Raw genomic sequence first — 24,315 nt, forward strand, 5'->3', positions numbered from 1 at the left:
GGCCCTAAGTCCAACTGCCAGCCAAGTGCCTGACTGATGCCGCCAATATCCCTATGTTCTTGGCTCTTCTCAGCTAAGGCTGGGTGTGAAGAAGGGAAGAACTCAGAGACCGATCTCCTAGGCCCACCCCTTTTTCCTTCTCTGAAACAGTACAAGATATGGCCCTGCAGTTGAATTTGTTGCTGTTACTAGTCAACTTGTTCCTTGCTAGAAGTGGTTCTCTGCAATGAGAGCAGCTGATAAGTGTTTCCTCCCTATTTTACTCAAAAATCTTCTGGCCGAACAAGCTCTATGGTTGGATTAACAGGTCTGACATTTGTCAAACACAGCAGGCCCCCTCTCTAGTTGATAGAAGAAACTTATGTTTAGCGGTATCAGGGAGCAGTGCCTCTTGGAGAGCATTTCCTAAGTTTTAGGTTATAGAATCCATCTGAGACCTTACCTGGGAAATCAATCAGTAGCTCAGGGTAACGGGAACAGCTCAAGGAGAAAGCTACCCTCCCGAAGTTCCAACTCCAGAGAACTTGGTTTCTGCCCTTAAGACATATTCTACAATTTTGCTTCAGGGAAGAGGGAAATATACTCCTTCCTCATCTAGAAATAAAAGTATTCTTTAAAATGTACTTACTGCTTGGTGCTGGTGGTTTATGCCTATAACACTAGCCTATAACATTAGCTACTCAGGAGGATCATGGCTCAAAGCCATCCCACGCAGTAATGTTTCTGAGACTATCTCATCTCCAATTAACCAGCAAAAGACGTCAGAGATGGCTCCCAGGCTCTAAGTTCAAGGGGGCACACACAGGAGGGCAGGCACGCCCCTAGAGGGGTGGAGCTTGGGTCACCTGAATGACATTTTCCTTGGAGAACATACACTCAGGTAGACAAGTACACCCACAATGTCTCTGTGCCTAGGAACCTAAGAATGACAGCTGGTCAGGCATCTGCTTCCTTGGCCTGTAGGTCCTACAGTATGTGATTTTTAGCTCTGTGTGGTGCTTTCTTAGAAAACACTAGCCAGCCACATTATTTTTAGCTGAGGCTAGCGGGGAGTCCTGGAACCCCATGGCACTTTGTGGACACCAAATACAGTCTTTGGCATCATGGATAAAAGGGAGGCCCAAACCCATATGCAGTATTGGCAACTTAATTATAACACCACAGAGAAATAAGGTACCTCCATACTTGGGTGAGTGTAAATGTCCATGAGAGATTACTAACGAGTCACCTTCACTGCTGTTGTTGATCACATGTTCCTACAATCTAGCCAATCAATGAAACAAGGAAAATGTCTTTTTCACAAACAGATAGGCATGTGACATTATATGTAAAAACTTCTAGAAAAATCTTATGAAAAAGCTGAATAAGACAGATAGCAAAAACATCACATACGTGTGCATATGCATCATTTCCCAGTGTAGTAAGGAGTGTGAAATTTTAATGCAAAGATTTTATATTAACTCTCTGAGAAATAGGCACTGAATGTAAAATCCCTAATGAATTAGCGAAAATAGGCAATAATATTGTCAGTTAACATCACATAAATAACACTTAAGACTTTATCAGCATTTTGGTGAGAGAACACAACACTTCCATCAAGTATTGCTCTCCCCTTCACTCCCAAAGCAAAAAATATGTATCTGGATTGAATTCCAGAGCTAAATATTAATGCAAAAAAAATACAAATACATGAAAATGGTTAACAGTAATGGTATCAAAAGCATTCAGATTGCACAAATTCTCTAGGACAAACAAACCAGTTTTATAACTGAATTTGTCAAGAAACCGTCACCCACCAATTTTTATTGGATAAAAAAAAATATACATTTGTATATATGTGTATGTTATATATAACATGGAATATTACTGGGCAAAAACTTTGTGGCCAGACATGGTGGCACATATGCTTAAAATCACAGCTACTTAAGAGGCACAGATAAGAACATCAGTTTGAGGCCAGCCTTGACAACATAAGATCCTACCTCAACAAATATAGTACATGCAGTGGCTGGGCTTAAGAGCCTATCTGAAAAACAGCTAAAGCAAATTGAGATGGGGGGAAGGCATGGGGGAGGTTGTGGCTTACGTGACCTAGCAAGAAAGCCTAAATTCAGGCCTAGCAGAAAGGCCCTGAATTCAATCCCTAGTACCGCCTCGCCCCAAACAAAACAAAAACAAAACAAAAACAAAAAACCCCATTGCATTCCACTTATAAAATGTTCAGAATAGGAATTTGAAAGTCTGTACAGGCTAAAATTAGATTATTAATGGTTGCCTTGGACTAGGGTTGTAGTTGGAGGGGACAAAAATGGTTTAAATTAACATTGTGAATTGTTGCACATCCTTGGTATGATTTAAAAACAACAACAATGAAGTCGGGTCCTAGCTACTCATGAGGCTGAGATCTGAGGATCATGGTTCAAAGCCAGTCCAGGCAGGAAAGTCCATGAGACTATTATCTCCAATAAACTACTAGAAAACCAGAAGTGGTGCTGTGGCTCAAGTGATAGAGCGCTTGCCTTGAGCTGAGGGGCAGCACCCAGGTCCAGAGTTCAAAGCCCCATGACCAAAAAAACAAAAAAAATCCCAATGGACCATAGCTTCTTTTTTGAGATAGCATCTTGTAATTTTGCAAAGGCTGCCTTCAAATGCAAGACCTTCCTACCTCAGACTCCCTCCTCACAGCTAGGATTATGGGGGGTGCACCACAATGTCTGTGAACCATATATATATACCTTAAAGTTTAAAAGTTATTAAAAAACCTGCTAACCATTTGCAATGAGTGAACTTAATTTGGAACCTACTTCAAGTATACTGTAAGTGGAACCCTAGGTATTTTATGACTTAAAGGAATACTTTGGTAATTTTTTTTTGTTGGTTTTGAGGCTTGTACTTGGCCTGGGCAACTTGGCCTGCTATCAACAAACGTATAGTACAATGTGACATTATGGAGACTAAAACAATATTTATATTCTTTCATTATAACTTTTGTTGATCTTATTGTACCTAATTTACAAATAAAATCTTGGTATATATTCTAGCACCCTAGTGGCTACCTAAAACCCCAGGCTCACGTTTCAAAGACAGCCTGGGCACCAGAAAACCAGAAGTGGCTCTGTGGTTCAAGTGGTAGAATGCTTGCCTTGAGCTGAAGAGATCAGATATAGCGCCCAGGCCCAGCTACAAGCTATCAGTTATTAAGTATTGCCTTAAACCTCCCTAGAAAATTTAATAGGACCTAAAAGATAGCACTTATTAGAACTGACATGAGAACTTAGTGCCTTGTTATAAAGTTAACTCACTAAAATCAGCGGTCTTTCTCTATATAGGTAGCTACTCTCATGCAGTTAGGTCTCACAACTACAAAATTAGTGCAGGTCTGACAGAGCTTTAGCTAATGTGGATTATGTACCAAAAAAAAGTCTTAAACCTGCCAAGGCACTGGTGCCTCCCACTTGTGATCCTAGGTACTCAGAGGCTGAGATCTGAGGATCACAATTTGAAGGTAAACCAGGCTGCAAAATCTTTTTTTGTTTTTGTTAGTCATGGGGACTGAACTCTGTCCCTCAGCTCTTCAGCTCAAGGCTAGCGCTCTACCACTTGAGCCACAGCGCCACTTTCAGCTTTTTCTGCTTATGTGGTGCTGAAGAATCAAACCCAGGGCCTCATGCATGCAGGGAAAGCACTCTACTGAGCCACCTTCCCAGCCCAATCTGTGAGATTTTTATCTCCAATAAACTACTCAAAAAAAGCAGGAAGTGGTACTGTGGCTCAAGTGGTAGAACACTAGCCTTGAGCAAAAAGCAGCTTAGAGACAGGGTCTTGGCCCTTAGGTTAAGCCCCAGGACTAGCACCAAAACAAAACAAAGAGAAAAAGAAAAAAAAAAGTCTTGAACCTGGGTAACCCTTTGGACCAGAAATTTTACTAGCAGTATCTCTAGGACAAGACAGTCATTCACAGAAGGCTGTTCTGTGAAACATGCCTCTCTGCCTAAGCTTCATTCACATTGTTTAAGTTTTTACCTTTTTGAGGGGTAATTAATATATTCTTGCTTCTAAAATTTTCCAACATAAACATGGAATAGGTTTATCATAACTAGGCCCAAATTATAGGTTGGTTTCTATCTACCACTAACTGGCCAGTATATGTCCACATAGAACTTTTTTGAAATTTTTTAATGATTTAAAGCAAAAATAGAAAAGCTATTTTTATTACAAGGTAAAGCACTTAAAATTACTTTTTAATCTTTTTTTTTTTTTGTCGGTTGTGGGAATTGAACTCTGAGCCTGGGCACTGTCCTTGAGCTCTTCAGTTCAAGGATAGTGCTCTACCACTTGAGCCACAGTGCCACTTCTGGTTTTCTGGTGGTTTATTTGAGATAGAGTCTCACTGACTTTCCTGCCCAGGCTGGCTTTGAACCGCGATCCTCAGATCTCAGCCTCCTGAGTAGCTAGGATTAGTTGTGAGCCACCAGCACTCAGCTCAATTTTTATAAATAACTCTTTAACACTAGTGGATAAAAACACCTGAACTTACTAAGTCTGTCACTTGCATTTTGCTTGTTACATTTTCCTTACTGTTAAGGAATTTGAAGCAACTATTGAGTATTTCCTACTCAAATACTTCAGCATGTCGAGAATTAAGGTATTTTTAAAACCCATGGTAAAGCCATAATTTCACCCAAGATTAATAGCCCTTTCTTAAAAACTTAATATTGCTTATTTAGGTGGTTGATATGCTTCTTGCTTGGATCTCTCCACTTCACTATATTCCTGAATATTGATAAGAATCCTGATACCTGAGAATTAGCTATAGATATTTGTGCACAAGATCATCTATTCCCATCTCGCTTCTTATCTGTGTATGGCTGTGAGTTGGTTCCTCAGTGTTAAGACCTGCTGTTAAATCAATTTCTGTGCTTTCTATGTAAAACAAAGCAATACCTGTAGTCTCAGCTACTTGAGAGGTTGAAACAAAAAGATCATTTAAACCCAGCTCAGAATCAGACTGCCTCTTAAAAGCAAAACAAAACCACCACTGCATATACACGTGGCTTTAGGGAAATTGTAATCGTTAGGGAGACAGCAAGGGATGTCCTTGGAAAAGGTTCAGTTGGCTTGGAGTGGTATGGGCAGAATGGAGCCCCAAAGGTTAAAGATCATGCAGAATACACCTCCAAAAGTTACAGCATACCCTATTGTTGGAGGCTGTGAATAAGCATGTAGTTGAACAAAGGGTCTTTGAAGCTATAACTTAAGAATCTTGAAATTAAGAGATCACCCTAGATCATGATCCCAATTAAAGCATCTTTATATGAAAAATAAACAATAGATGTTTTAATTGGCCGTAATTATAAGGACACAGTAACATACAACCATGAGAAGCTGGAGAGCAAGTAATGAATCCCCATGCCCAACCCCAGCCTTTGGAAGGAACTGAAAAATACCTTTACCTTGAACTACGGCCTCCAGAAACAGAATAAATTTTATATATTTTTGCTTATTCTGAGGCTTGAGCTCAGGGCCTTCTGCTCTGGCTCTTGATTTGCATGGCTGGCCTATCACTTAAACCATGCCTCCAGTTTGGCATTTTTGCCAGTTAACTGGAGATAGTTTGGGGGGAATTTTCTGCCTGGGCTGGTTTCAAACCATGATCCTTAAATTTCAGCCTCGAGTGTATTCAGATTTCAGGTGTGAGCAGATGAAACTTTTAAACCACCTCATCTATAGTAATTTGTTATGGCAACCATAAGAAGTAACACAGGACATTTCATGATTCTGTTCTGTTTTGCAATTCCCAAATTCACTCATTAAGAAAATTTTTTTTGTCGGTCATGGGTCTTGAATTCTGGGTCTGGATGCTGTCCCTGAGTTCTTCAGCCCAAAGCAAGTGCTCTATCACTTGAACCACAGTGCCACTTCCAGACCTTCCTGCACAGGCTAGCTTTGAGCCATGATCCTCAGATCTTAGCCTCCTGGGTAGCTAGGATTATAGGCGTGAGCTATTGGCACCCCGCATTAAAAAACTTCATAAAGTAAAGCTGTGGCAAGATGGCATAGGCCCTACAGCAAGAATTGGACTCACTTGTGGGTCTAAGTCCCAGATCTTTTTTGGCTCTTGTAAGAATTCTGTCCTAATCAGGGCCCCTGTCCTCTTTTTCAAGCCTTCTCTTAATGGGCCTCAGGATCTCTGCATAAGTCTCCAGATGATCTCTGCTACCATATACCATCATTCAGTTTTCAGATAATATGCACAGACCTGTTCTGCTTCTATTCCCTCACAGATCCTCCTACCTGTGCATGGATTTCTTGTAAATGTTGCCTTTAGAAAACCTGAGTGCAGGGCTGGGAAGGTGGCTCAGTGGTAGAGCGCTTGCCTTACATGCCTGAGGCCCTGGGTTCGATTCCTCAGCACCACATAAGCAAAAAGAAAAAAGCCAGAAGTGGTGCTGTCGCTCAAGTGGTAGAGCTCTAGCCTTGAGCTGAAGAGCTGAGGGACAGTGCCCAGGCCCAGAGTTCAGGCTCCACGACTGGACCACTGGACCCCCCCCCCCCAAAAAAAGAATCCTAAACAAATAAAAATCTTGGGGGTGGGGGAGGAAGGGAGAACAGTCATGTTCTCTATACAATCATAAATAAATAGAAAAAAAAACTTCTGTAAGAAAACCTGAGTGCATTCTTCAGCATCTTAACAGCTACTCACATAAAACCAAGCAATTTACTGCATTTGTGGACATAGAGAGGGGATAAGCTGGGAGTGGCTGGGGAGAAGATCCCACCTTCCTTAGTTGCATTAGCTCTCCCTATCTAATGTAGATAACCCATGAAGATGGTAAGTCTAGAAACAAGCATGATGGATGGCCCATTACTGCCATTTCTTGCTAGTCAAAGGAGAGGAGGTCTACAATGTGAGCTCCTCCAAGTCAAGCTAACTCACATGAAATTGGCATGAAGCTGGTGACACAGTCTCACTGTATCCATCCCAATGAGTGCTTACAATGCAGGAATCCTAAGGACATAGCCACACTAAATTTTCCAATGGGTATAATGGTGTTTTTAAATTTCTGGTTTATTTTGTTTTGAGATAGTCTCACTAGGTAATCTGGAAGTCACCATTTGATTCTACTGCCTCGGCTTCTGGAGCTCTGGGATTATACAACAGTGTTTATTATGCTAGACTCAGAAAAAATTGTTAACCCTCAAATGGATACCACCAGGATATAGACATAAGGTTCCCCAGCCAAGGATGGGTTTGGCCTGAAAATGGACCCTTCTGACTAGTCAGAGATAGGCAGGTGACAGAGCATTAATTCACATCCCTCTGATCTCCAATTTGGGTCCAGTAGGTCTGTAACAGTGCCCTACAACTCCCAATTTTCAAGTCCAAATCTTGATTGGCCAGTGGGCTCACTCAGTGCTCAGGAAGACCCTCTTGCGTGCTGTGTTGGTATATGGGTGCCAGCGCCATTCCACATCTGCCATGGCCTCTTGTTCTAGTGTGCCCAGGCGAATCATATATACTGGAAAGAAGGGACAGAGGATCAAGATTTGCACAGCAGCCTCCCTTTCCATACCTCCCAGAGGGGCAGGATAAACCTCCAAACTCACACTTTAGCTCAAAGCGCGGCCCTACTTCAGTCAGCTCCACATTTCGGTGGTCCTTTTTCTTGTAGGTGTGGTGCCTGTGGAGAGGAAGCCAGGCAGGGTGGTGAGTTGGGAGCAGCTATAAGTTAGCCACAGAAACACAAGAGATACGAATATCATGATACCCTCCCAGGCAAAATCCACAGACCCACCTGAAGGAGATGTAGTCATCCTGGTTTGCAAAAGTTATAACTCGGTGGCTATCATCTTTGGGCACAGGAAACAGGTAACGAAGGATGTCAGAGACCTGGTGTACAAGGAAGGAGAGTAGCAGATGCCAGGCCTGCCCTCCAGTCCTCTTTCCCTTGTCCCTCCCCCACTCAAGCCCTAAGACTTACTCGCTTTCCCAGCCGGGAGGTAAAACCGTGTGTGATGAGGTGAGGCTTAGCTTCTGACATGGTGCCCAGGTCGGGGATATCATGTCGCATGACCACATTGCATAGTGTGAAATAAGCCGTAGGGCCAAAAGGTAGGTGGCTGACAATAAGTCCCACTGTGGGAGCAAGGCAGATCTGTCAGAGAACCCAACTACCTTCAAACCATCTCCAGTCCCTCTTCCCTTCCATCAGACTCACCAGGTGTGCCTCGATGCTCATGGACAACCAAGAGGTCAGTGACCCCATTGGCTTTGCAGGCTCGCACCAGTGCCCCCACTTCATGTCGGCCTCGGTTCATGCGCTGGGCACCTGGGAACACCAGCTTCAATTCCTACACATGGACCATAGTGTCCCATCAGGACTGGAGCCACTGGCCTCAGGCAGCTCCCCCCACTCCATGCCCACTGCTACCTTTGCAAACATCTTCAGGCGGGAACTGGGGTCTCGAGAAGTAGTGATCATGATTTTGGGATCTTCAACTCCTGCCCATCGATACTCATCATCTACATGGCTGGTCACACCTGTCAGAAGCATGAGGCAAGATTGCACCATTATCTTGCGGTTGAAATGCTAAATTGAGGACAACAGTTTGTCTGACAGAAATGCATTACATCCATGATGGGCAAGCAGGTAGCCACTAGCCCACTGGATATGAAGTACAGGCACAATTGGGGAATGGAGATTTTCTGTTTTTAAGGCTAATCTGCTAGGACCAGAAGTTAGGACACTGTCCTGCCCTGGTAGACAGATATTCCACTGATGAAGAAAATTCAAGAAGAAAAGGAGAATAATGGAATGCCAGTGTGCTGTGCAACTGGGAACTCTCAGTGAACACCCCTGTGCTGCCATTTACATACACACAAGAGCATGTGGGAACACTTCTAGAAGCTGCTGGGAACACTTTCCTGGAAGAGCCTGGCATCCCCAGAGAAAGACACGAAAACGTATGGGCAGAGAAGTCACTTCAGTGTTGGGGATGGCTACATGGTATAGTTACCTTCACCACCAGCATCATCAAATTCCAAGGACCCTTGTAGGGCCAGGGCCTCCCGGCGTAACTCAGTGGGAATTAGACGGTTTTCTATATGCAAAAAGAGGAAGTGAGATATAAGTGAAGAGTTTTCTACTTATATAACATTCTATGAGCTAACAGCCTGTACAAATTCAATGGGAAGACACATTCTGTCTGAGTAGACAATTATTGAGAGGTAAGAGAAGTGACAAACCAGTCTGGCTACTAACTTCTATGTGTCAACTCATGGTACAGACTTCATTTTCTAAAAATTGTTTTTAAATCACAAATATGTCTTACTTTTATGGCTAGACAGAAATTTAAATAGGGCTGCAGGTACAGTTCTATATTAAAGTACTTGCCTAGCATCTGTGAACTATGAGGTTTGAGATATAGCAGCAGCACAAAGTTTTTGTTGTTGATGTTTTGTTTTTTTCTTTTTAAGTGCTAGCCTTGAGCACAAGGAGGCTCAGGGACAGGGCCCAGGCCCTAAGTTCAAGCCCTGGGACAAAAAAAAAAGAACATAGACTGCTCTGTATGTCTAAATAGATAGTTCTCAGAAGAAGTAAAAATGGGGGCTTGGAAGGTGGCTCAGTGGTAGAGCGCTTGCCTTGCATGCATGAGGCCCTGGGTTCGATTCCTCAGTACCACATAAGCAAAAAAGCCGAAAGTAGCTCTGTGACTCTAGTGGTAGAGCAGTAGCATTGAGCTGAAGAGCTGAGGGACAGCGCCCAGGCCCAGAGTTCAAGTCCCATGACCAGCAACAAAAATAAATAAAATAGAAGAAGTAAAAATGGCCAATAAAAGCAGATGCCAGTAGCTCATGTCTGTACTCCTAGCTACCTCAGTCTCTCAGGAGACTGCAATCTGAGGACTGTGGTTCAAAACCAGTGAGGACAGGACTCTATTTCCAATTAACCATCAAAACACTGGAACTGGAGCTGTGGCTCAAGTGGCAGAGTGCTAGCCTGGAGCAGAAAACCTCAGGGACAACACCCAGTCCCTGAGTTCAAGTTCCATTTCTCTCTCTCTCTCTCTCTCTCTCTCACACACACACACACACACACACACACACACAGAGCTAATAAACACATATGCCCAACGCTTATAGCCATAAAGTAAATGGAAGTCAAAACAACACTGAGATCCCACCTCAGCCCAGGAAGATTGGTCATCATAAATAGGAATAACAACAAATGCTGGTAGAGATGTGGGGAAAAAAGGAACCCCATCACACTACTGGTGGGAATGGAATTTAGTGTAATCACTTCAGAAGGTGGTTTGGAGATTGTTCAAAAAACTAAACATACCACTCTATGATCTAGAAATATCACTCTTGGGCATCTAATCTCATTTTTGTAGAATACTACAAGTCAGGATACAGTAAAGGCACTTGTCCTGACCCGCAGGACTTCAACGAGGGCAATGAACCTAAACGAGAAGGAATGAAGGGACAAGAGACACGAAGAATGACAGCAAGACAGGGATTCTGATCAAGCTGCTAAGCTGCTGCTAAATTTTATTTTTCACACAGCTGTATTTATAAGGAAGCTTTTTCTGTAAACTCAGCCTCAAGTTGTTCCAGTGAGATAGTTAAGCCTATTATGTTGAGAGACTCAACTTTTGGCTCCCAACATCCACTTGCATATCCATGCTCAATGCTGCACTATTCACAATAGCCAAGTTATGGAAACAGCCCAGATTACCTACGATGGATGAGTGGATTAAGAAAATGTGGAAGCCCAGGGACGGTGGCTCAAGCCTATAATCCTACCCTACCTACTTAGGAGGCTCAGATCTGAGGATTGTGGTTTAAAGCTAGTGTGGGCAGGAGAGACTGGGGGGGGGGGGGAGGGAAGGAAGGTGAAGAAGGGAGGAGAGGAGGGGGAAGGGAGGGAAAGAGGGAGAGAGTGGGAGAGAGTGAGAGTGAGCCTCTTATTTCCAGTTAATCACAGAAAAGGAGCACTGATATAGTGGTGAGCATAGCTGCTTTCCAATTAATCACAGAAAAAGCTGCAAGCAGTGTGGTGGCTCAAGTATTAAGAGTGCTAGCCTTGAGCAAAAGGAGCTCAGGGACAGTGCCCAGGCCCAGAGTTCAAGCTCCTGGACTGGCAAAAAAATAAAAAAAAATAAAAAATAAATAAAAAATTGGAGTTTTATTTATCTATCAGAAAGAATAGCATGTCATATACAAGGAAACGTATAGACCTAGAAAAAATGTAATGTGAAGTCAGGCTCAGAGAAACAACAGGTACCATGTTCTCTCTCATATATAGAAATTAGACCTAAATTATAATTATATACTATATATACATACATATGAATTATAAAGCCTATACACATATATACACTAACAGATTGACTTAAAGATAGCATACTTCAAGGAGGATTCCAATGTTATAACTCCTCTCAACAACTAACAAATAGTTCAACAAAATCAATACCAGAGCACTGAAACAGCTTTTATGTGTGGAGTGTATGTGTGTGTGGGCACAGCGAAATGATAAGAGGAGAGGCCAGTGGACAAAATAATTATATTCAATGCACATTATGTAATTAAGTTGAGCTTTGTAACTTGAAGGTATAGATAGATGGTTTTAGGAAAGATGAAAGAGCACAATGGAAGGGGTGACATTGATCAAGACTCATTTAAACTTATTTGGCTGGAACTGAAACTCTTTTGTACAACTATTTAAAAGCAAAAAACATGAAACAACGAGCTGCTCTGTATGTAGGAAAATAGACCAGTTAACTGAAACCTTTTAAATTGGTAAGTTGCTACTCAAGATGCACCAAATACTTTGAGGTGCTCGGCGTCAGCTGGCTGTAGGTCAAAGGTTTTAAGAAGAGCAAGGCTGTTACTCTGGAATAAAGAACTCAAGGTAAGTAGCCTGGTGAACCTTCCATGCTCTCTTATGACCTAGAACAGTCAGTACTCTTCCTAACTACCTAAGACCTTTGTTTTCCATGAGTACATAGCTGTTTTCCACTATAGAAGACAAAACATGAATGCCCTCAAGAATGCTATACTGCATAGAGTTCAATACTGTACTGAGGATATTTGATTCAAATGATTTTTGAGACACCAATGAAGCACAACCACCCCCCACAAACACCCAAACCAAACAACTGCAAAAACAACACATGCTATCTATTACTGCCTTTAGAACTAAAACTCAAACAATTATGATTTAGAGATACAAAATGGTGTAATGTAAGCACAAAGAATGGCAAACAAATAATTCATTTTAAAAAACATACTCAATATAGAGGCTAAGGTAAGTTGGAGAAAGCATTCTTGAATTTTAATGTATTGGTCGTTTTTCCATTTCTTAAGACAGGATGAGTAACAAGTGCTTAGCATGCTTCTTAACTCAGATAGTTATACATACTAAACATGCATATAGTCTATGTTTAGTTGGTAACCTCAAAGTGAATTTTAACCAAAGGTACTGGATAAATGTACAATTAGCTAGGAAATAAAAGGTTACACACTCAGAAGAGCCAATAGTAAATACCGCATTTCCAATCATGTGCAACACAGGATTTTTTGTCAACACTGCCAATGGAATGGTGAAAAAAAGCAAAATTAGAACTCCTTTCTCAATACAAAATTAAGCTGTACAAAGAATTAAGTTTAAAAGTGCAAGGAAGGGCTGGGAAGGTGGCTTAGTGATACAGTGCTTTCCTCGCATGCATGAGGCCCTGGGTTTGATTCCTCAGCACCACATAAGCAGAAAAAGACAGAAGTGGTGCTGTGGCTCAAGTGGTAGAATGCTAGCCTTGAGCTGAAGAGTTAAGGGACAGCGCCCAGACCCAGAGTTCAGGCCCCACAACCGCCCCCTCCCCCCCAAAAAAGTGCAAGAAAATCATTACAGTGCTTAAAAAACCAACTTTTTAAAAAACTTCATAAGCTAGCAAGAGCAAGCACAAGATCATACATAGGGTGGGGTACATAAGACAGTGAAGTCCTAAAATTTGGAAAGAATTAGGCACAAGCGGTCTGTAATACTTGGAGACTGAGGCAATAATGCCACCACATAGAAAGAGCATTCAAAATCTAGTAGGAAGTCCTAACAAAGAAACACTGCAAAGATGGTCAACTATACCACCACATTCTGATTCAATTCATTTGTTCGTTTATTTATGCATGCTGGTCGTGGGGCTTGAACTCAGGGCCTGAGCACTGTCCTGAGGTCTTTTGCTCAAGGCCAGCACTCCATCAAGCTAAGCCACAGCTCCATTTCCGGCTTCTTGCTGGTTAACTGGAAATAAGTCTCCTGGACGTGCTTGGGACGGCTTTGAACTGTGATCCTCGGATCTCAGCCTCCGGGGTTGCTGGGATTACAGGCGTGCGCCTCCAGTGCCTGGATGCCTGAGGCTGTTTTGCTCAAAGCCGGTCCTATCACCTGAACCACACCAGCAAGCCCTGCTTTTTGCTGAGTAACTGGAGATACAGTCAAGGCCCAATCTGCTCGGGCGGGCTTTGGGCCGTGAGCCTCGGATCGCGGGCGCCCGGGACCTACCTTCGAGCGCTCGCCGCACTTTCTCCTTTTTCTCCTGGGCGGCTCGCTGCGCCTCCTCGCGCGCCTTCCGGTACAGGTACTCGCGACGCAGGCGGGCTTCGCGGCGCAGCTGGAAAACAGGACCATGGCTACCCGCCCGGAGCCCATCCCCGCACCGACCCCCCCCCACGCTGGGACCCGAGGCCCGACCCCATCCCTACCATCTTTCCTTCCTGAGGGCCGCTTCCACGTGGGTCCGAGGCACCCTGTGAACAGAGCCTGCGCCACGGAGGGATCACTTCCGCCCTCAACCAAGAGGGCCGCCGAAGGCTTCACGGGCGTCCACGGCGGCCCACCTAGCCCGAAGTTAAGATGGCGAACAGCCGAGGGCGTGGCCGAGTGGCGAGTCGCATCCCCCGAGCCGGCTGAAATGAGAAGACTGAGACGTCCGCCGCGGCTTCACCACGGACTACCCGAGTTCGGGAAGTCCAAGGTTAACGTAATGAGCTGCCAGAACAGCCATCATGGCGGCTCCGTGGAAGCGGCACCGCGAGTGTCTAGGTCGTTACCTCCGGACCCCTTCAAGAGCTACACGTAAAGCCGCCAATCGAAATGGCTGCCATACAGCTGCGCCTTCCTCCAGCGCCACCGCGGTGGAGGGGCGGCTTCTGCGAGTGCCTCGAAGCTACCTCCGGCCCTCGCATACAGCCAGGCCGGCCGGCTTCTCTGGGCAGCCACTCCGCGCTGTTCCGCGGCGGCCCGGCCGTTAGCGCTACCCCCGGGCCTGGCAACCGTTGGCCTCGGGCCTCCATCGGGAGCGCCGCTGAGAGGCGGCCCTCGGACTCTCATTGGTTGTCGCGCCGGCGCGCTGGACCGTGATTGGGTAGCTGGAACGAGGTGGGTCCGGGACCAAGAGCTCAGTGCTCCTGAGACCCGTGTGCGGCCGACCGATGGCAGCCCCGGATCTGCGGGCGGAGTTGGACTCGCTGTTCTTGCAGCTGCTCGGAGACCTGGAGGAGCTGGAAGCGAAGCGGACGGCGCTGAACGCCCGGGTGGAGGAGGTGGGCTGCGGGAGCGGGAGGGCGGGCGGCGGGTGCCGGCCGCCGGGTGCCGGCCGCCGGCCGCCTTCTCATTCTTTTCCCTTGTCAGGGCTGGCTCTCGCTCGCCAAGGCCCGCTACGCCATGGGCGCCAAGTCGGTGGGGCCCCTGCAGTTCGCCTCCCGGATGGAGCCCCAGGTGCGCGTGCGCGCCAGGTGAGCGGCCTCCGGCGCCGGGGCGGGCGGGCAGCGACCCGGCTCGGGCAGTGACAGGACCGCCTTTACTCTCCGTGCTTTAGCGAGGCCCAGGAAGGACTGCAGACGTTCCGAGTGGTCAGAGCGGACACCCAGACCCCGGAAGAGGTGGGGCCCCGCGATGCAGGTGAGGTCCCAGAACTTTCTGTCAGGACCCCTCGCAGATCTCAACGTAAAACCACAGTACAATCGAAATGGTTGTAGTCTGGCTGTGGCGATGGAGAACCATCAAGCTGAAGGTCAAAGTATCTTGACAGATTGGCTTTGCTTTAGACTTTACTAGGGAAGATTAGAGAAGTTATAGGTGGATTGTTATACCTGGGGCAAGTTTTCCAATTAGGAGACATTCCGCTGAAGCCAAATGTTCACCTCTTACCTATTTGGAGGAATAAACTTCTTTTGCCAATTAATCTTTCCTAAGACAAAGAATGGATAGTTGAAAGACCTGTATCCGTTCTTTGCAGCATGCTCAAACAGAATTGACGAGGTCAGTGTGCTATGATAATCATGACGAAGAGTGTCATCAAATTACAAATGAAAAAGGTGGTGCTATTTTCTAGGAACACAACAAGGTTTGGGGGGGATTTTCTAACTTTCAATGTTATTTTTCAGCATCAAGAGCTCAGAATAAGTACACTGCCACCAAGACAGTAAAGATGGAATTATAAGGCCCCAATCTCCTGTAATTTTCTCCCCCCAGCTCTACGCAGACGCAAAGGCCCTGCTAAGACCCCAGAGCCAGAGTCCTCTGCAGTCCCACAGGACCCCCTAAACTGGTTTGGAATCCTGGTTCCTCACAGTCTTAGGCAGGCCCAAGCGAGCTTCCGAGATGGTGAGTGAATTCTGCCAGTTGGTCGTGTGTGCCTGCCTGCGCTAAATTCTAGCTCTTTGTTCACAAGGAACACTTACCAACTAATATCACATTAAGGGTTTGCAGATTTTCTCCATTGCAAACTTTCGTTGCATACCTGCTGTCTTTTTTAACATTTGCTGGCAGAATTATAGATCCCTGCTAGCTACAGGGATACAGTAAGGAACAAAAGGGACAAATAGCCTCCATGAAATGTTTATTTTGTGAGGAAGAAGGTGGCAATGTGTAAATAACTAGGCTTTTCAAATAGTGCTAAACGGTTAAAATTGTAAGAGAGAAAAAAAAAAAAAACAACCCTAACAGGATGGAGTAGGATAGGAGTGGGTGGTGGGAGCTGCTTTAGGAAGACCAGTCAAGGAATGTCTCTCTGAGGACATGTGGGAAGAGCTTTATGGGTGGTCTGGGAGAACAGTGTTCTAGGCAGAGAGGAAATGCATCTCATATATTGGAGAAAGCACATAGAGGAGGCCAACAAAGTGAAGTCAGTGCAGGGGGGATAAATACTAGGGGCACTGGGCTGGTTGCTAGCCTTGGGTGATGTGCGCCCAGTGAGGACTCATAACCACAAGGTAACTGAACAGAAAGGATAGGGCAATAGAACAGAGAATAGGAGTGCTCAGTTGGGACTGGAGGACAGAGAGGAAGCAGGTGTGATGAGAAGCCAGGTGTGAGATGCAAGTAGAGGCAGTGGAGATGAGGACTTGTACATATCTTGAGAACAGAAGTCCCAGCATTTGCTAACAGCTTAGTTGTAAGAAGAAAATTAGGGAAGAAAATTAGAAGAGCTCATGGGCTCTACCCAGGCCCTGGGAAAGTAGAACTGCCTTCCCTTTGAATGGGTGGTTGCAGGGCAGCAGCTGAGAGGAAGAAGGTAAGTGGGTATGATATGACTTATCAAATACTCCAGTACAGTGTCTGGTTGCTTGGGCACATGCCTTGAGTTGGGAGAGGCCTGGGCTAGAGAGACATCTGGGAGTATACTACAGACAGAGTGAAGGTATTTAAATCCCAAGTTGGAAGGTAAAGCTGAAATGGGATTGTTAAAGCAGAGGATCTGAGAGTGTGGAATGTGGGAGAGGAATAGCAGCACCCACGGGGCAGAATCCAAGAGGAGAGGTTGTTTCCTAGAGGGAACAATTAGTAGGAAGCTGAAGATTGAAAACTGCTAGACTGTGATGTGGAGGAATAAATGGCAAAGAGGTGTTATTTCTCAATACCATGGTGACATTTTTTTCTTTTTGCTCAGGCCTGCAGCTGGCTGCAGATATAGCCAACCTCCAGACTCGAATCAACTGGGGTAGAAGCCAGCTCAGGGAGCTCCAGGAGGAAATCAAGCGGCTTGAGCCTGGGGCTGCCTGACTTGTGTCCAGAGGAGGGCACCAGGCACAGCTGTTCTTGGACGTGGCTCTATATATCAGGCCTCCTTTCCCTTCCCATGCCCCTTATCCACCTAATGTTTCCTCCTTAACATTTTAATGACCTTGGTCTGCATGTTTCTGGCTATGTGAGGTGTAAAGTTTGAGAGGCAAACTGGGGAAAATGGAAAGCCACTTTTGTGAAACCTCTTCTATGCCAATGTTCTCAGAGGATCCCCCCTCATAGGTAACAGGTACGAGGTGGCTCATGTTAGTGAAACAGTTGAAAAATTCATGTATCAGTCAAGTGTGGTCTTGTTCCTGGAGATGAAACACTGCAAACAGTGGCAGAGCAAGACAAGTAGTACAGATCCTCCATGGATGGAGGAAAAGGCGGCCATGCATAGCTGACAGATTAGGCCACTATGATTTAAATAAGTAACAAGAAAAACACCCAGCTGAGCATAGCAGTGCTTGCTTGTAGTCCTAGCTATTTTTGAGGCTGAGGCAAAAGGATTTGAGAAGGAACCCTTAAGCTCTGTAGTTGGGAGATCAGCCTGGGCAACATAGACTTTGTCTTAAAAACCAAAACACAAATCCTGAGCAGATGGGCAGGCCTCCTCAGGAAGTAAACAATCTGACCTGCATTTTCAAAGGAATTCTTAGCATAGGAAGAAACTTTGCAGGTTTCAAATCCTGCCTTTATTTCACCAGAAGTACAGTACTGTGTTTCCACATGTGGAAGGACCAGCTGTATTTCCAGCTCTGGGAACCCTGTCCTTGCCTCACTTTTCTACTGTTCTTTTCTTTTTAAAAAAAGCAATTTCTAGGAGCTGTCTCGAGGAATCTTTTAATCTTCTGTTTTCATTTTTTTCACTGTATTTAAAATAAAACATTACATCAAGCTGCACAGGAAAATTGAATAGTTAATAAAATGAAAGATTTAGTAACAGTCCATAAGCTCTTGTGTTTTAAAAGTCAATTTTAAAAGTATAGTTGAGGTTATCAGCAATTCCATGATTTTAAGATTGGGGATTAAGGCAGTGATACGGGAATTCTCCACTGTTTTCCCTGTGAGCCTCCGTAGTTTCTGTTGGAAGTATGGTTTGAGTTCACACTCACCCTTTCTATACCATGTGTGCACTTATACAGTGTAGAAAAATTGACCTTACCCCTTCCTGATGTCATCTTGCATACTTATGTAAATTCTGGATTTTGACATTAGGTTTCACTGGTTTTATTTTAGTATACCGGCGCACAGTTTTAATCCTGTAGACTTGTTGAGTAGCTGGGAGGAGGAGGTTTCTTTATGTACTTGTTTTTTGAGGAGGGGTGGTCCTTTCAGCTTCAGTGATTAGCCTAAAGGGAGGGAAGCTTCTGAACCCGAGGAAAATGACACACCCGCTGGCTCCTTTGTTCCATCAAAGATTAAGTTTCTTAAAATCTTATCAACAAAAGAAGTGGTGAGGCCATTGAGGGGAAAAAAATTCCTCCTGGAGGAAGAAACTCCTGTGGCCGCCGGTCCGAGTGTACTGGCCCTGCTCTAGCGGGAGGTCGCCGGCAGAACCTTCCCTGGGCAGTCGGAGCGCGGCAGTCCCTGGCGGGGCGAGGCGGAGCCTCCGGAGGAGGCGCTACGTTTCCTACGTTAGGGACTGGATTGGCAAAGACAGCACGCTCAGTAAAGCACTTCCTGTCCTGACTTCCGCCGGGGTGAAGAGATTCCAGGCCTCGGAAGTGGCTGCGCTCCGTGGAGAGGGCCGGCTGTTAGGGACTGCGCAGCCGTAGTCGGGAGCAGGTCTTAGCAGGGCAGGCTTTGCCGTAGTGGGTTTGTTGACGTAAGTGACGTAAATAGATATACCAATCAGTCTCCAGCAGGCTTCTTACAAGCGGTTCCCATATGGTCTAGCGGTTAGGATTCCTGGTTTTCACCCAGGCGGCCCGGGTTCGACTCCCGGTATGGGAAGTTGCGCTTTTACTTCTTGAAGAACTCGATGCAAGCGAACCTCGGCCTTCGTTCTTCTGTTATTTTGATAGAAATGGCTCAAACTAAATATGAAAGTGGAAATACTAAATCATTAATTTTGTCAGTCTCCTTGGTGGACTGCAGGCTCCTACCTGCGCCCCCTGGGGGTTAAGGGAGGGAGATAGAGGGAGGGGGAAGAAGGGGAAAGGGTAAGAGGGGGAGGGGGAGGGGCAGAGGGAGAAATGGAGAAGGAGAAGGAAGTGGGGGGAGAATTGAGAAGGGAGTGTTAGGACCAGGTTAAATTAAACAAATATAGTATTAAACTAAGGAAGAAGGAAATTTAACTGGGATAAGTCCCACGACCTAAAAATAATAAACGCAAACTTCAGAAAGGGTAACAAAACTGTGGCTTGACATTTACCAAGAATTGCAAAGCGAGTAAAAACAGGGCTGACAGTAGGCAAGGCTAACCACCAATGTCCCAGTGTCTGTTTGTGTGTGTGTGTGTGTGTGTGTGTGTGTGTGAGAGAGAGAGAGAGAGAGAGAGAGCGAAGAGAGAGATTATGCTTGCTCAGCAAATATACTAAAACATGGAACTTAACCCTTTGCAGTTAGCTTTTATTGATTAGTAAGAATAAGGCCAAACTTGAAAGGTGGGATCTCCCATTAGAAGAAAACCCAAAACTGGGAACAAAGGGAAGATTAAGGATGAGAACTTGGTCGTGATTGATTATTGAAATTGTAATTTCCATTTATACTTATTAACTGCTAGCTTGATTCTGTAACTTGCTTCCTTACTGATCATGAAATTACCACTGACCACCTGTGAGTGGCCTCTTAGGTTTTTGCTTTTAAATTCCTTGAGCTATTTGAGTTCGGGGCTGGTCTTCACTGTCCCAATAGTGGAGGTCAGTCGCCGCGGCTAATAAAGGTTCCTAGCCCGAGAGACTGAGTATTGGTGACTCCTTTCGCAGATCGTGGGTTTGAGTCCCACAGGCCCAGGGAAGTTGGGATACTTCAAGGGGAGGAGTGGAGGGGAGGTGGAGAGGAGGTGGAGAAGAAAGAAAGGAGGGGGGAGGAGTGCGGGGAGGAAGGCTGGTAAGGCTGAGCAGGTTGCCCCACCCCAAGTGATCACTGCTCTCTGGGGAGCTGAGGCCCTGCTAGCTTAAGAAGCTTGGTCCACGTTCCTTTGTATTGGGAGTGGGGTGGGGGGGTGGGGTCTTTTCTCTCACATGTAGAATCAGTCGACTTGAAACGTCTAATTTTTACGTTTATTTTGAGACAGACTCACACTATGTAGCCCAGGCTGGCCCTGAGCTCAAGATCCTCTTGCCTTTCTGGTTTGTTTTTTGTTTTTTATTGTAAAGGTGATGTGCAGAGGGGTTACATTTACATAAGTCAGGTAATGAGTACATTTTGAATGGTGTCAACTCCTCCCTCATTCTCTCCCAGTTTTTCTCCTACTGGCTTCCCTCCCCCAAGTTGTTTAGTTTATTTCCAACATAATGTCTAGTGGGTTTCACTGCTGTTTTCCCTTTGTCCCACTGTTTCTGTGCTTCCCCTTCCCCTACCCAAATCAGATAAACTTATAAACAAAAGTACAAAAATTAAAAAACAAGAGCTGGGAAGGCGACTCAGTGGTAGAGCCTTGCATGCATGAGGCCCTGGGTTCAATTCCTCAGCACCACATACGCAGAAAAAGCTAGACGTGGTGCTGTGGCCCAAGTGGTAGAGCACTAGCCTTGAGCTGAAGAGCTGAGGGACAGCGCCCATGCCCAGAGTTCAGGCCCCACAACCAGCAAAAAAACAAAAAACAAAACAACCGGGCACTGGTGACTCACGCCTATATTCCTAGCTACTCAGGAAGCTGAGCTCTGAGGCTTGTGGTTCAAAGCCAGCCCAGGCAGAAAAGACCTTGAGACTCTGATCTCCAATAAACCTACAGAAAACCAAACGGAAGTGGCACTGTAGCTCAAGTGGTAGAGTGCTTGCCTTGAGCTGAAGTGCTGAGGGACAGTGCCCAGGCCCAGAGTTCAGGCCCCACAACCAACAACCAAAAAAAAAAAAGGAAAAAAATCAAAACAGCAAAGAAGGGAATTAACCAAATTAAAAAGAAAAGAAGAAAAGAACCGCAAGCAGTACAATAAAAAAACCTCTTCCATTTCTTGGAGTTCATTTCAATAAGTATCATTCTATATGATCTTATGCATATAGCTATTGAGCCCTTATAATCATCTCCTAAGAATATCTTCCTTAGTTCTTCCTGCGCAAATGCTTGGTGTTATTTAATTAATCATGTCTAAATTTTTTTTTTACTATCCATTGGGTTTACTTTTAAATTTATAGGCACATTTTAGTTATTACAAATGAGGAAAGCCATGCAGCCCATATTTCTTTGGGTCTAGTATATTTTTTCAAGTTTTTCGATTTCCTTACAAATAAGGGGCAATGTCATTCTTTCTTATGGAAGCATAGAATTCCACTGTGGTTATATATCACATTTGTTTGATCATTATCCACTGAGGTGCATCTGGGTTAAGTCCTTATCTTGACTATGGTAAACAGTGCTGCAATGAACATAGTTGTGCTGGTGTCTTTAGTCTGGTTTGTGGTCAAATAGATAGATGTCCAGAAATGTGATTGTGGATCATAGGGAAGCTTTATATTGCTTTCCAGAGTGGCTGACCGAGTTTAATTCCCAACAACAGTGTTGTAGTATTCCTTTTGGGCACATCGCTGCCAGCCTCTGTTACTGTTAGTTTTCTGATAATTTGCCTTTCCATTTAGAGTGCTGGTATTACAAGTGTGAGTCAAGGACCTACATTTTTTAATTACTCCTCTGGGCCAAAACAGGCACACTTCCCAGCAAAGGGAGAACCAAACCTCTAAACACCTAGTCAACAAGTACCTTCCTCAATTTTCTACCCCTTTTTTGCCTGCTAGTTCTTTATGTTAAGTCAAGATTTTAAAAATTAGCACACATAATTATGTGAAGGGGTTTTATTGTGGTATTTTCAGATGCCATACTCATGATCTGTTTTGCTCCCCCTCTCCCCTTTCCCTCTAATCAAACAGTATTTAGTGTGTTAATTGTGCTATGCTATCTAATATATTTTGATCATGTTCAATCCCTAGCCCCTCTTCTCTCCCTCTCCCCTTTCCTACAGCTGCCTCCTCCACAGTTCTCTTTTATGCTCATGTTCCATTATTCTTATTGTTGTTATCATTTGAAGTCTAGATTCTGTATGAGATATTTGGTTCGTTGAGCTTGGCTTATCTTGCCCAACATAATGATTGATCCATTTTCTTACAAATGATTTCATTCTTCATTATAGCTGAATAATACTCTACTATGTGTACACATCATATTTGCTTTGTCCATTAACCAGTTGATAGTCACTTAAACTGACTCCATAGTTTAGCAGTTGGGGGTTATTTTCTTGAGGGTGGGCATTCTGACTGAGGTGAAATTGAGTCTCAGTGTTGTTTTGCTATGCATTGTTTTCATGGCTAAGGATTTGGACATTTTGTTATGTATTTGTTGGCCATTTATACTTCATTTAATTTGTCTATTTGTTAATAGAGTTACTTATTCTTTTTGGTGTTTAAGCTTCTGAGATCTTTGTATATTATTTTTTTGTAATTTTTTTTGTCAGTCATGGGTCTTGAACCCAGGGCCTGAGCACTACCCTTGAGCTTTTTTTGCTCAAGGCTAGCACTCTACCACTTTGAGCCACAGCTCCAATTCCAGTTTTCTAGTGGTTAATTGTAAATAAGAGTATTGTGGACTTTACTGCTCATGCAATTCTCAGATCTCGGCCTCCTGGGTAGCTAGGATTACAGGCATGAGCCACCAGTGCCCAGTTAATTTTTTAGTTATTGTAAAGGTATTGTACAGAGGGGTTACGGTTACATAAGTCAGGTAAAGAGTGCATTTCTTTTCAAACAATATCACCACTTCCCTCACACTTTCAATCCTTGTTTAGTCTTAATATTAGTCCTTTTTCCAATGAATAGCTTGCAAAGATTTTCTCTTATTTAATAAGTTGTCTCTTGATTCTTCTAAAGTCTTTCTTTGCTGTGTAGAATCTTTTAATTTTATACTATTTTATTTGTCCATTTTTACTTTTAGTTTTTTACTTTTTTTTTTTTTACCATTTTTACTTTAGTTTTTAATCCAGAATAATTTTGTGCAGACGAGGCCCTGTGTTTAGTTTAATACTAATTCCTCCATCCATTTATACTTTTTAGTTAAGAAATTATCCTTATAATTGTTCCTTTAAAGATAGTAGTTAAAATAGAATATAATAGTTGGAACTCCAGCATGTGACTACCTTAGCATGTATGTTATACCCCCAGTCCTGATAGTAAGAAAAAAGAAGCCAGGAGCCAGGAGCTCACACCTGCAATCCTAGCTACTCACGAGGCTGAGATTTGCTGATCATGATTCAAAGCCAGCCTAGGCAGGTACATCTGTGAGACTCTTATCTCCAATTACCCACCAAAAACAAAAACCAAAAAAGGCATAAGGTAGAGTTGTGGCTCAATCAGTAGAGTGTTAGCCTTGAGCAAAGAGGCTCATGAACAGTGCCTAGACCCTAAATTCAACCTAAGGACAGGAACAAAAAAAAATTTTAAGCAAAACAATAAAACCCACAAATTCTTATGTGCATCAGAACATTTCAATGAAATTGCTTCCCTGACAATTAGAAAGAAAGGTGAGTACAGAATCACAGTTTACCAGGGGCAGAGAGGCTGGTGCCAATAACTGTAGGGAAATTTACAGGATAGTTGCTAGAGACTAATGGCATAAAAGATAAATCCTGCTGAAAGAATCAGTATCATGAACTTTCTTGGGTTTCAGGTTAATTATCAGAAAAAGTATGATTGGGGAAAAAGCAACCAATTATAACTGTGCCATGGGCATCTTTTTCACCTTAAAAATGGTCAATATTCATGGAAACTAGCAAAACCCATGCATTATAGCCTTTGTGTTTCATAAAAGCAGAGAAAAGAAAACCAAGAAGCACTCATGAAAATCACAGCTGAGGGAGCACAGGCTCATTTGTTAAAAGACTAATACCGGGCTGGGAAGGTGGCTCAGTGGTAGAGCGCTTGCCTTGCATGCCTGAGGCCCTGGGTTCAATTCCTCAGCACCACATAAGCAAAAAGAAAAAAGCCGGAAGTGGTGCTGTGGCTCAAGTGGTAGAACGCTCGCCTTGAGCTGAAGAGCTGAGGGACAGCGCCCAAGCCCAGAGTTCAGGCCCCATGACCGGGCCCAAAAAAAAAAATAAAG

General features: G+C 44.2%; 2 protein-coding genes and 1 non-coding gene across 3 annotated transcripts; 2 read left to right on the forward strand and 1 right to left on the reverse strand.

Moving 5' to 3' along the window:
• Nucleotides 1-7,027: 7,027 nt before the first annotated feature.
• Nucleotides 7,028-13,863, reverse strand: Imp4 (IMP U3 small nucleolar ribonucleoprotein 4). Its single transcript, XM_042685139.1, has 9 exons — nucleotides 13,760-13,863; nucleotides 13,560-13,668; nucleotides 9,019-9,102; nucleotides 8,433-8,542; nucleotides 8,220-8,352; nucleotides 7,983-8,137; nucleotides 7,797-7,891; nucleotides 7,609-7,682; nucleotides 7,028-7,520 (listed from the first exon to the last, which is right to left on the reverse strand). Exons 1-9 carry the CDS (start codon nucleotides 13,760-13,762, stop codon nucleotides 7,408-7,410), a joined length of 876 nt encoding a protein of 291 aa, XP_042541073.1. The 5' UTR covers nucleotides 13,763-13,863; the 3' UTR covers nucleotides 7,028-7,407.
• A 579-nt stretch (nucleotides 13,864-14,442) lies between these two features.
• Ccdc115 (coiled-coil domain containing 115) lies at nucleotides 14,443-18,013 on the forward strand. The gene is made up of 5 exons (XM_042685140.1): nucleotides 14,443-14,599; nucleotides 14,688-14,791; nucleotides 14,875-14,957; nucleotides 15,531-15,662; nucleotides 16,948-18,013. The coding sequence occupies exons 1-5, from the start codon at nucleotides 14,489-14,491 to the stop codon at nucleotides 17,058-17,060; spliced, it is 543 nt and encodes a 180-aa protein (XP_042541074.1). The 5' UTR covers nucleotides 14,443-14,488; the 3' UTR covers nucleotides 17,061-18,013.
• A 934-nt stretch (nucleotides 18,014-18,947) lies between these two features.
• Nucleotides 18,948-19,019, forward strand: Trnae-uuc. Its single transcript has one exon. It is a non-coding gene; the product is annotated as a tRNA-Glu (tRNA).
• Nucleotides 19,020-24,315: the final 5,296 nt, after the last annotated feature.

Source organism: Dipodomys spectabilis, unplaced genomic scaffold, assembly GCF_019054845.1.
Source record: "Dipodomys spectabilis isolate Male_0828 unplaced genomic scaffold, ASM1905484v1 ptg000094l, whole genome shotgun sequence".
Lineage (NCBI taxonomy): Eukaryota > Metazoa > Chordata > Mammalia > Rodentia > Heteromyidae > Dipodomys > Dipodomys spectabilis.